The sequence below is a fragment of the Ceratotherium simum genome, chromosome 18 (assembly GCF_057802395.1).
Source record: "Ceratotherium simum simum isolate JZ-2026a chromosome 18, ASM5780239v1, whole genome shotgun sequence".
In the NCBI taxonomy this organism is placed as follows: domain Eukaryota; kingdom Metazoa; phylum Chordata; class Mammalia; order Perissodactyla; family Rhinocerotidae; genus Ceratotherium; species Ceratotherium simum.
In genome coordinates this window covers 28,438,298-28,451,679 of record NC_141917.1, presented here as the reverse complement: position 1 = coordinate 28,451,679, position 13,382 = coordinate 28,438,298, and the positions used below count along the sequence as shown (strand labels likewise).

Below are 13,382 nucleotides of genomic sequence, written 5' to 3'. Positions count from 1 at the left end.
TTGGAGAAGGTCTTTTTACATTAATGTAATTGGGATTTCTATTAGCCTCTTTTACTTATAATTCCAGTTCCTTCCCCAGGTTTGGGAAGTTCTCAGCAGTTATTTCTTTGAACAAGCTCTCTGCTCCTTTCTCCCTCTCTTCTTCCTCTGGAATACCTATAATCTTTATGTTGCATTTCCTAATTGAGTCAGATATTTCTCAGATAATTTCTTCATTTCTTTTTAGTCTTAGTTCTCTCTCCTCCTCCATATGCAGCATTTCTATATTTCTGTCCTCTAAATTACTAATTCTGTCTTCCATAATATCAGCTCTGTTTTTTTTAAGGATTCCAGATTTTTCTTTATCTCGTTGTGGTTTTTCATCTCCAACATTTTTAATTATATTTTTTTACAGTTTCAATCTCTTTTGTGAAGAATTCCCTCTGTTCATTAATTTTTATTCCTGAGATCATCAAACTGTCTTTCTGAGTTTCCTTGTAACTTGTTGAGTTTCTTTATAATAACTATTTTGAATTCTCTGTCATTTAGATTGTAAATTTCTGTGACTTCAGGATTGATTTCTGAGTACTTGTCATTTTCCTTCTGGTCTGGAATGTTAATATACTTCACGCTGTTTGATGGGGTGGACTTTTGCCATTGCATAGTGGTAGTATCTGGTCACAGATTCTACCTGCCACCACTGGTGGGGTGGGGCAGCAGTTATGTTTTCTGAGCACCCTGCAACCCCTGGCAGTTGTGCCTTTCTATTGGAAGCTGTGCCAACAGGTCCCATCGTGTTTGCCTGCTGGCCGCTGCTGCTTTACACGCATAGGCGCAGGAGCTCTGGCAGGGATCCCGTGCTTCTCTGGCCAACTGGCCAGCTGAAGTTGCACATCAGCCACCGTGTGAGATCCTACACACTAGATTGCTACCACTCAGGAGAGAGGGGCGATCCACTTACCTCCTTCCACTGCCTCCTGGGGGGTCCAGCACCTCCACCTTCAGATGTATGTATGTATGGTTGCATGGATCTCTCAGACGTCTGTTGTGTTGTGTGAATGTCCTCTGTTGGTTTATGAATGTCCTTTTCATTGTATCTTAGCAGGCAGAAACTAAGGGAAGAGCTCACTCATCTCAGCCATGATGCTGACGTCACTCCTCGCATTCTACAGTTCCATGATTAGGTCTCAGTCTTTTAGTAAGCCTATGCCTCTGGACTGTGAACTTCACAAGTGCTTCTCAGTCTCCCTTTCCCTTAGGTGGGACAGGATGGAGTGTGTTTGAGTTGGGTATTTCCCTTCCCCAAGGCCAGTTGGGCTCTGAAAAAACCCCAAGAGTTAGAGTCTGGTAAAATAGTTTCTCTGAGGACAGGCCTTGTTAAGAAGAATGCTCTGGCATATTTTAAAATGGTTACTTTTCTCTTCTCCCTGCTGGAAGCAAGGGGGGATTTTTCTCCAATATTGACTTTAAGAACCTGGTCAAGCTCCTGGAGGTAAAACTCACAAAAGTGTGGGGGCCCTTCTCTGACTGGGTACCCTTGGAATTTTTAACTCTCAGACTTGTCCACTCTGAGCTTGCATAAATTCATCACAGTTCAGATTTTCCTACCCCAATACTGGTTCCTGTGGAGATAAGTATTCTTCTCTGGTAAATTGTGATTCTCTGTATTCTCCTCTCTCTCCAATTTTGGGGGCATCAGTTTGCCCTGTGACCTCACTTCTCTAACAGATCTAAGAAGAATTACTGATTCCTCAGTGTGTTCGGCTTTTTACTTGTTAGAATGGAATGATGACTTCCAAGCTCCTACATGCTGGACCAGAAACCAAAAGTCTTTGCTTACGTTTTCATGCTTATTTTTATTTTTAGTGTGGATTCCTGGGGGTGGCCCCTGTGTCTGCATAGCTTAGTGTTGACCTACTGACTTGGGAAGAGGTTGTGCTCAAATACCTTGAGACTATCTGTCTTTCATCCTCTGTTGACTGATCTGTATGTAGATTGGGGAGGGCATTCAAAGCCCTGCCACATTTCACATCTCCTTTGGTTGTTACTTTCCACTGGACTCTCCAGTCTCCCCTGCATGTGTATGCAGTTTCCAAGTTGGCCAGGGATGTTGGGAAAGCCTATCCAGCCTTTCTATAGCTCTCATTTCCAGGTCCTTCCAGTTAAAATTTCTGACCAGCTTGCAACTCACACCAAGTGGGACAGCAACTTCACACAAATATGCAGGCTTTCCCCAATTCACTTCCTACTGAGTTTGCCACTTTTATTTGATAAATCTGTGGAGTTTTGCCCTTTCTCCAAATTGAGTCAGCCTCCTCTGCCAGCAAAGCTGCTGGTTCTCTTGGCTAGCCCCATGCTGATAAAATTGCTTTTCTCATGGACTGAGTTGGGACAGTGGATGGATGGCAGCAGCCCCAGGCAGGAAAGCCAGCAAGACTCTTTACCCAAAGCTCTAACAGTTTGAGAATAATTTGCAATTTGTTGTCTGCTTATCTATTTCCAGTGCCCTCAAATGGTTGTTTTTGACCACATATGTGCATGTTAAGAGGATTCACAGACCTCGTCACAAAGCCATAGCCAGAAGTCTGTACCTCTGTTTACAGTCTGATGTACATTTTGATGCATATTTACTTACTTTTCAGTTCATTTTTCATATTTACAGATATTAAACTATAAAAAATAGCATTTTTTATGTCCTATAGGTGCAAATTATTTTTTCCTTAATACTGTTTTTTTAATTAACCTTCTTTTTACTTAAAAATTCTAGTCCATTTAAAGACTATAGAATTCCATCTAGTCAATATACCAAATTTTGCATTCACTCACTGATGACATTTAGGTTGTTTCCAGTTTTTCACAATAACAAATGGAGCCACAGTGAACATCCTTATACATGTTTCCTTTTCAATTTTACTAGATATTATCAAATTGGTCTCCAAATTTCATATCAATTTACACTGTCACTCCTACTGGCTAAGAAAAAGCAGACCTGTTTACCTACAATCTGGCAAATGCTAGATATTTTCAGATTTTTAAAATTTCCACATAGGATGAGTGAAAACTTGATCTCAATGTAGTTTTAAAATATATATATAGTTTTAAGATGTGTGACATTCTACCAAATTGCCCTTCAGAGAGTTTGTATCAAATTAATCTCATCAATCCTAAACGTTATCATTTTTTAAAATTTTGACAATTTGATTGATAGGAGAAAACTGGTATCTTTGCTTTTTTATATTTCTTGGTTATTACTATGGTTGAAACTTTTTTTCATATGATTATTGGCCATTTGTATTCTTTATGCAATTCTTGGTCTTTTTTTTTTTTTTTTTGCCTATTTTTCTATTGTAAAGTAAATGTAACTTTTAGGTCTTACATTTAGGACAGTGATCCATTTCGAGTTAATGTTTGTGTATGGTATGAGAGTGTATTATTATTATTATTTTTTGGCACATAGATACCATTTGTTCCAATTCCATTTGCTGAAAAGACTATCCTTTTCACATTGAGTTGCTTTTGCACCTTTGTCAAAAATTAATTGGCCTGGCCGGCCCTGTGGCTTGGTGGTTAAGTGCGCGCGCTGCGATGCTGGCAGCCCGGGTTCGGATCCCGGGTGCGCATTGAGGCACCACTTCTCTGTCCATCCTGGGGCCGAGTCCCACGTACAGCAACTAGAAGGGTGTGCAGCTATGACATACAACTATCTGCTGGGGCTTTGGGGGCAAAAAATAAAATAAATAAAATTTAAAAAAAAAAAAAAATTAATTGGCCATATTTATACAGGTCTGTTTCTGGACTCTCTGTTGTGTTCCAATGATTCTGATCTCTGTCTGTCCCTTCACCAATACCAAACTCTCCTGATTACTGTTGCTTTATAGTAGATCTTAAAATCAAGTAGTATGATTCCTCCAACTGTACTATTTTTCAAAATTGTTTTAGCTATTCTAGTTTCTTTGCTTTTCCATATAAATTTTAGAGTCAGCTTGTCTATATGTACGAAAATTCCTACTGGGATTTAGATGTAATTGTGTTAAATCCATAGATCAATTTCAGAAGAACTGACATCTTTACTATATTGAGTCTTTCAATCCATAAACACAGTATGTCTCCATTTATTTAGGTCATCTCTGATGTCTTTGATCAGGGTTTTGCAGTTTTCAGCATGTATATCCTGTACATACTTTGATAGATTTACACCTAAACTGTTTCATTTGGGAGGAAGGGGCTATTTTAAGTGGTATTTTCAAAAATTTCAGTTTCCAGTTGTGCATTGCTAACCTATAGAAATATGACTAGCTTTTGTGTGTTGATATTGTATCCTGTGATCTTGCTAAGCTTAAACTCACTTACTAGTTCTGGGAGGTTTGTAGATTCCTTGAGATTTTCTACAGAGACGGCCATGTTGTCTGCAAATAGGGACCATTTTATTTCTTCTAAACCGTGTGTCTTTTTCTCACCTCTTGCACTGGTTAGGCTTTCCAGTACTATGTTGAATAAGAGTAGTGAGAGTCAACATCTTGCCCTGTTGCTGATCTTAAGAGGAAAGCATGCAGTCTTTCACCCTGAAGCATGATGTTAGCTGTAGGGTTTTGTGCATGCCTTCTATCAGATTGAGGAAGTTCCCCTTCCAGCATGAATGGATGTTGAATTTTGTCACATGCTTTTTCTCCATCAATTGATAAGATTATGTGCTTTTTGTCTTTGGATTGTTAATATGGTAGAGTACATTGATGCAGGTTTGAATACTGAACCAGCTTGACATCCTTCTTCTTTTCCAACTTTATTGAGGAATACTTGATATACGAAAAATCATACATATTTAACATATACATTTTGATGAGTTTGGATACACACATATACCTGCAATACCATCACCACAGTCAAAGTAATAAACATATTTGTCACCTCTAAAGGATTTCTGGTGTCCCTTCACTTTTTTTTTGGTAATAACACTTAACATGATATCTACTCTCTTAAGTTTTCAAATTTAAATGCATAATTTGATTTTCTGACATCAGTTTTAGGGACAGTAAAATGTTTCAAGGTCAGTCATGTCCCATTGTTGTTTTTTTTTTTTAATTGAGGTCACACTGGTTTACAACATTATATAAATTTCAAGTGTACATCACTATATTTTGACTGCCGTATAGACTGCATTGTGTTCACCACCAAAAGTCTAGTTGCCCCAGCCTGACATTCTTTTTTTTTTAAAGATTTTATTTATTCATTTTTCCCCCCAAAGCCCCAGTAGATAGCTGTATGTCATAGGTTCACATCCTTCTAGTTGCTGCACGTGGGACTCGGCCTCGCGTTGGACGGAGAAGTGGCGCCTTGGGGCTTGCCCGGGATCCGAACCCGGGCCGCCAGCATCAGAGCGCGTGCACTTAACCGCTAGGCCACGGAGCCGGCCCTCAGCCTGACATTCTTAAGAAAAAAACCTCACTTCATCATGGTGTATTATTCTTTTTTATATATTGCAGTATATTTTGTTGAGGATTTTTTATGTCTATGTGCATGAAACGTATTGGTCTATAGTTGTTGTTTTGTTTTGTTTTTTTCTTGTAATGTCTTTGCCTGGTTTTCGTATCAGGGTAATGCTGGTCTCATAAAATGAGTTGAGAAGTGTTCCCTCCTGTTCAATTTTCTGGAAAAGATTATGTAGGATGGGTGTTACTCCTTCTTTAAATGTTAAGTAGAATTACCTAGTGAAATCATCTGGGCTTGGAGAGATTTCTTTCTCACAAGGTTAATAACTACAAATTCTTTTTTTAAATAATTAGGGCCTATTCAGGTTATCTGTTCATCTTGGTTAAGTTGTTTTTTATTTTATTTATGGTATTTTGTGACAGCCACAAGTTTTAGATCTTTTTATAATTAAATCTATCAATCTCTTCCAGTATATCTTTGTGTCCTCAAAGAGTTCTTCTTTTGTCCAACTTTTAATTTTAGTACTTTTTATTCCAGTACTATATTTTCTTTTGGGTAATTTATATTTTTCAGTTTTGATGTAAAAAATGTTAATCCATCTGGAATTTAGTGAGTGACAGGAGGTGAAGATCCAGACTGTCTTTTAGGTTAAAAATTAGTATGCAAGAAAAGAATAAGGCGGCCTTGGAATCTCCCAACTCAATAATCATAAACTTTTTCTCATTTAAAAAAATTTACTTATTTACAAATAGATTATATTTCTTAATAACCATGAAGGCTATTTAAAAAAACTCAAATATACAGATGGAGTACAAATACTGTGAGTATACATGAGGAAATTTTAAAAAGGAGCAGGATAATTAACTAGAAAACACAGAATAAGGAAGTCTTCAATTAACATTTATGCTAAAGAAAACAATAATCAAAATATCAAAACAACTTCTGAAAACTAAAAAAGAATGTTTATTTAATGACATGGGGAAATACAAGAATGGTAAAAAGTAGAATGCAAAACTTTCCCTATAATCCTTTATCTCTGTCTCACTCTTTCTCTCATATGACTGGAAAATAATGTACGTCAAAATGGACTAGATGTACAAGCAGAGAAAATCAACATTTTTAAAATATTTAAATTACATCTTCACAAATCCCAAATTCCTCCTAATGGGCCTCTGAATCCATTAGTGTCCATTAGTCTGATCAACCCAGCTGAGCATGGGACACTGTCCTCCCTCATCAATCCTTTGTGTCTCTCCCAAAGGCAGCCACTTTCAAAAGGATGACTTTGCTTGAGAAAGGACTAGTGTTGAAGGATGAATTCATCACTTGGCTTTCCTCTAAACCCCAAGTACCTCACTTTTGAACACAGGTCAACAAAATTCTAGCTGCTACAAACATTCCCTCTTATAAGCCAGAGGAAAAGAGTCAAGGAGGTTGAGAGTGGAGGGGGAGCCAATGTTTTTCTCTTTTATCACTGGTTTTCCTCATCAACCGATACATGGGGCCACATTCATAGTGTGTATAATCTCTACTCTTTATGCAGGTGAATTTTGCTGAGATTCTGAAGGAATAAAGGAAATAGAAATCAGATGATTGTATTGGTTTTGATGTTCCAACTAATTTGGGGAGATATTGTGCCTAAATTCATGTGTAAAGGATTTTGTACAAAATGGTGTCCAGTCTTATCTTTCCATCACAGGCATGAACAGCTAATTATAATTTGTCCATATTCATAGATAGGCCATTCCTCAATGTTCCTCCCAATCATGACTGGGAAATGATGATAACTGCAAAGCCACTTCTTCTACCTACCCTTGTGTTGGGCCTCTCCAGACATGGCATAAGCCTTGGCTAGTAATGCACTCGCCTCTGCAGTTTCAGGGCTGACTTCAGTGAACAAAGAAACACAGATAGAATGGGCCTGGAATAGAAAACATCATGACAAGGTAAGTACTCAGATGATAGTGTTTCACTGTGAATTTTCTAGTAGTTCTCATAGAATTGCTAGTTAGATTGAGAGCTGATATATATCTAATCATGGAGTTACATGAGAGATGAGTTTGAGTTCCAGCTCTGCTACTTCCTAGCTATGAGTCTTGAGCAAGTAACTTCACCTTCATATGTAGAAGAAATATATAGTTTCCATTGATTAGGGTTTGGGAAAGATTAAATGAGATGATGCATGCAAAGCACTGGGTATAGTATCCATCACTTGGTAAGTTCTCAATAAATGTTAGCTATTATTATTTTTTATTAGGTTTCATAGCAAAAATAAAACCATAACTTTAGCTCACCCTCTCAAAGGTTTAGTATCAAAGGATGTCTGGTAAAGCATGGATCCTAGAGCCATACTGCCTGGGTTCCCATCCTAGCTCAGCCACTTCCTGTGACATAAGGCAAGCCACTGACTTCTTCAAATACAAAACAGGGATGACAAAAATAGTACTTGTCACAAATAGCTGTTGTAAAGATTAAATGAATTAATATATGTAAAGTATTTAGAACACCACCTGGAATACAGTGAGCACTAGAGGAGTGTAGATTTTATTATTATTATTTGTACTAAAATGGAAGGAGTAACACTTTGGAAAGAGAAAGAAGAGAGAAAACGTCTAGTCCACACCTAACAGCAAGAAAAGAACCACCTGTGCTTCGTATTTCACAGGCCAAACACCGTGAGGTGTTTCAGGGAGCTCCAGAGATGATCAGATAAGACTCTGGAGCTAAGACACAGTACAGAGCTGTTACGAGTACAGGCTCTGGGCTCGAATTTTCTGAATTTGATTAAATCCCTGCTCTACCACTTGTTAGCTGCACAACTTCAGCTGAATTAGCTGTGACTCTTTGAGCTTCAGTTTCCTCATCCTTAAAATGAGATAAAATAATAATGGTGCCAACTTCACAGGGTTATTGCATAGATTATATGAATTAATATATCCTCAAGTGCACAAAGTAAAAGCATTCCATAAATTTGAACTATTATTTTTCATTGTTGTTGGGAAACACTGATTATTTACTGTTTTATCCATTCTGATCTGACCACTACCTTAAGAAAGTCTTGGACACAAAAGCCAGACTGGCTTTCTTTGTAAGCAGTGGGCTCCCTGCCTTCAGAGCAGCATTCCCTAACATCTCTCCATTGTGATGTGAATAACCTTGGATTTTCGGATTGTCTGCAATTCCTTTTCTCCAGTATCGGTTTTCACATACACTGTTGGATTGCACTGCACCTTTTCTATGATATAGGAAATCCAATATTTTGATCTGCTTTTGGCTATGGGAGATAACTGAAGCCACAAGCAGTGTTCTCATTTGAGGACAGAAAAGGTGAATTTAACTAGCAGTTTCAAGAGAAGTGCCCTATACCGTTTTCATTATGATAGACAACATTCCTTCCTATGTTTTGTTTTCCCCTGGGCATTTGTCAAATTAGTTACCTCCAAGTGAAACACTCTTTTTTTAGTTTAACCTTAGACTTGGAAATGCAACCAGCTAGACTCGCTTAAAGGACAAATGACAACCTTACACCAAAACATCATGATTTTTCATTTAAAAAGCCCTTGAGTTTGCTGAAGACTTCAGTTCAGTTGCCCCCAGTGGCTTTTTTCCCTGGAGTAGACTCACTCGGCTACCTCTTCCTAGCACCCACACAGATGAGGGGAAGCCTGGGAGGAGAAGTGCTGTCTCAGATCAGGTCGCGCCGCAGATACACCTACCCTGAGTCAGTGTTCTCTGTCCAGGTCATTAAGGGTGAGGAAGGGCTCTTGTGTGGATCTGGAGGGAAATCAATCCCACCCCTTGTTCTTCTGAGAAGCCCAAGCTTCCCCGGGCCTGGGGCCAAACAAGGCCACTCAGCTGGGGCTCCAGCCAACCCACCAACCTGGTGCAAGTACTGGATGGCCTGGTCGTGGTTCCTCCTCAGCTGCTCCATCTGAGCAATTTCCTGGTATAGACTGACCAGATCTGATGTCCTATCACCCTTCACAGCAATAATGTTGCCAATTGCCTTTTCAAAGTATGCCAGAGCGAGGTTCAACCTGTGGATGGCCAAGGAGGCTCTACAAGAAAAGGGACAAAGATGGAAAGTCACAGACAGGCCACTTACTTTGCAGACACAAAAGGAACTGATTCTAAGAACTAAACAATTTGGCCTTCACAGACCAGTCATCTGAGTGGTTGGCTCAAAATCCAGCCTTGCTATAAACAAATTCCTACCAACCTGCATTTTACCCACCAGATTCCACTGACTACCATTCATCAAACTCATTAATATATCATGCCATAGTCTAATTTTATAAAAAAGCAAATGGAAAAAATGGCTTCCAGCATAATTTACCCATAAACCCATAGACTTTCTAAAATCAAAACAAAATTTTATTACCTCTGGCTCCCTCTCTTTCAGGCCAAAGCAAAGTTTTTGCTTTGTTTTGTTTGATTTAGTTTAGTTTATTCCTCCTCAGTTCAAAATGAGAAAGGACAGAAAAAACAATGTAAATATCCCCCCCCAAAAGAGGTTAGTTAAATAAATATGGCACATCATACAATACAATACTTCAGACATTAAAAATCATGTTTTCTTTTTAGACTAACTATATAGGGAGAAATTCAACATGTGCTAAGTTAAAAAAAAGTTATAAAATTGTACTTAAAATATGATCATGATATAGATAGATGGATGGATAGATATAGATAACTAAAATGTTCATAGCATTTATGTTTGGGTGGTGATATTATAATTGACTTTTGTTTTCTTCTTCATATATATATGTATTTTCAAATTTTCCAAAACAAAATGGGGAATATAATTTTTTAAGACGAGACTAAAATAGTATTTCATTAAGGTTTATCTTTCTAGAGACAGCAAGACACAAAAAAGAAGAACATGGGTAGTTCAAAGCTGGTTCTCACAGTTACTAGCTTTATGGTCAAACTCCAGGAGCCCATATTTCCTTCCAAATAAAACAAGGTTAAGAATAACTAAATTACAAGGTTGTTATGAAGATTACATTAGATTAAAAATTCTGTGTAAAACCACGTAACATATACTAGATACACAATCAATTTTACTTCCCCCTCACCTCTTGCCCCCATCTTTGTATTCCCAAGTTGAATTAAAAATATATATGTGTGTATAAAATTATTTTGTATAAGGCATTCTGTAATAGTTACAATTTATTTTAAGATGGAAGTTTTATCCTTCCTTTGAAGATTAGGATTAATGATCAAAAGAGCACTGGAATGTTATCTGATAATTCTTTACAAAAAATTTTTTGGATCAATCAGACCACTATTTCTCTTGACCATAAGAACAGACGTTATAGAATGATAATGCCTCTCATAAAGAGCTTGTAGAGAGATATTAGCCAAGTTGTCTGGCCTGAACAATCTTGCCTTATTTTCCCCACCTTTAAAATAGGAAAAGGGATTTGCCTTTACTAGATATTCAGTCAATATCAAACATAACTCAGTGTGGTATAGAAGATGAGCTATGGATACAGATGACCCAGTTGACCAGATGAACCAGTTACAATACTGGCTCTTCTACCTGTTAGTTCTGTCATCTTGAGTTACTTAATCTTTCTCTGCCTTAATTTTCTTATCTGTAAAATGAAATAAAAATACCTATCTCATAAGTTCGTGGTAAAGGATTGAATGAAATAAATTATGTAAAGCACTTAGAACAGTGTCTAGGGTGTACTTATACTTAGTAAATGTGCCAACACTTAGAACACTGCATGCACAAAACAGGTACTCAATAAATATTGTGGAATGAATGAAATGTACACTAGAATTTATTCTGATAAAGGAACAAGGCTATCTTTCCCATAAGGCACAAAAACCTTTGCCACTATCCAATGTGACAGCAGTAGACATTCACTAGACTCTAATTTATGGCCCTGTGGACTTATGTCAATAGTTTGATTTAGCTCTGGACATTCGGACATCTCCCCAACATTTTCCAGTGACTTCTAGATTCATGGTTGTATAGAGGAGGCAGGCATGACTCATGTTTTTCATTTACTTACCATTCTGTCATCTGCCCTACCATGCCAAGTCCTTACAGTTTTGGCAATAGATTGCTTTCAAGGATGTGACAATATTTGAAAAATCTAGGGAACAGTAAACCTTTTATTATTCTTTTTTTCTTCTGATAATCTCATGGGCCCACTGTCATATCTAAATATTCTGATTCTCAGAGCATCCCTAACTCAACTGCAAAACAGTTCAGTCTTGTTCAGGCTTGAACAAATTCCATGAACTTTGTTTCCATATGGAACAGAACTTTCCTTAAAAATGCACATGCTGTTCGTAGCTTTCATGGGCCTCCAATAAATTATCTTCATTAAGTCTTCCTTCCTCATCTTTTAAGATGTCATACTTAATGACAAAAGTAGGTGGCAATTCAGAAGAAAATGTAATTTTAGAATACACTGAGAGGCAGTGTAAGGAAGGGCTGAGTCTGAGAACTCAGATCATGGTCCTACACTTAAATCTTGTCACGGTGGACAGTATGTTTAACCTCAGCCTGTTTCCTTGTCCTCCCGCTAATGAGATAATAATTGCACCAACTACAGTGGTGGCTGTGAGGATTCAATGGGACGCTGCTCATAAAGCTTAGATCATGGTGTACGTGTTTGGTAAATATGAGCCTCTTCTATTATCATTTGAGTCTCTGGGATTTTTGCTCTGAATATTTTTCTCCCTTTATATAGAGTACAGAACAATCCTGTAATTCCAGGTCTCATTCATAAAAGCCTAAGCTTCTTTAAGCCCAGATCTTACCTGCCCAAAGCAATTGTTAGGTCTGTCTCTGAGACTTGTAATCCACAGATGCCTCCCCTATATAATTCTTTCAGCTCCATCATGTTCCTCTCTGCCTTCTGCAGGTTGACATAAGCCTCTCTGCCAGTAAAACAGTAAAGGAAAATGCCAGGCACACAAACTCCCCCACTGCCCAGGGTTAGCAGTTGATAAGCAAACAAAAGGGCCCCTTGGGAAAACGAAGCAGTATTTGAAAATGGGCACTTCACTATGTGCTCTGTTTTCCATATGTATATGTTATCAGGAAGGGAGAATTCTTTAGAAAAGGAACAGGGCCTTGGGTTTCCAGTGGTGGGCGCCTGAAGCCAGGGCTGGGGTGGGTGGTGAGCATTTGGAGGAATGAACAGAAACCATAAATTACACTCGATTTCCTTTAGAGGCATCCACTGTGTGACAACAGTTACTCATTTTTCCCAAATTGGTTCCTATGAATGGTAAAAGAAAGGAACTAATTTTGCTGAAAGGGACTTTCTGGGTCATTTAGAAAGTCCAAGCAAAGCAGGTTTTTGGCAAGAGGCAAATAGCAGGAAAGAAAATCCCCTTAATTCCCAAATATCCTTCTATTTCCCACATTTTCAATAACCCCCTGCTAAGGGCATAACAGAGGAAGGCCACATATCAGATTTGGCAAGTTGAGCATCAGGACAAAAAATGTAGAGGGGGGGATGTGTAGAGAGGAGGGATTGGGGACACACGGGCTCAAAGTGGGCTCGTGATCATTCACGAACATGAGCTACCCTTCACAGTTTTCACGTGGAGATGGTACCAAAAGGCTGTCAAAATCACAACCTTTTTGAGGAGAGGCATACATAAGAGTTCCCTTCTGGGGAAGTGGAGAACTATTTCTTTTGTCTATTTTGCTTGGCCTCCAGCTTCATGGGCAGTATTCTCAACAGTATTTCAGAAAAACTAAAATGATCAAGAGTCCATTAAATCAGAGGGTTTTGGCTGCATGTTACAATCACCTGGGGGCCTTTTAAAAATCTCAATGAACAGACCTACTAAATCAAAATCTCTGGGGTGGGACACAAACAGCAGGAATTCTTAAAGCTCCCCAGGGGATTACAAGGTGCAGCGTACTTTGACAAACAGTGCTTTACATTACCACCCATTCTCCCTCTGCCTACACTACCAACCACCACATCGCCCTGTCC

At 38.4% G+C, this 13,382-nt stretch overlaps 1 protein-coding gene across 1 annotated transcript in view; it reads right to left on the bottom strand.

Annotated features, from left to right (window-relative positions):
* Positions 1-13,382, bottom strand: part of TTC23L (tetratricopeptide repeat domain 23 like) — a 58,914-nt gene that overhangs the window by 27,390 nt on the left and 18,142 nt on the right. The window contains 3 exon segments of the mRNA XM_014781578.2: positions 7,219-7,327; positions 9,287-9,464; positions 12,190-12,315. Coding sequence (XP_014637064.2) covers positions 7,219-7,327; positions 9,287-9,464; positions 12,190-12,315 — 413 coding nt within the window.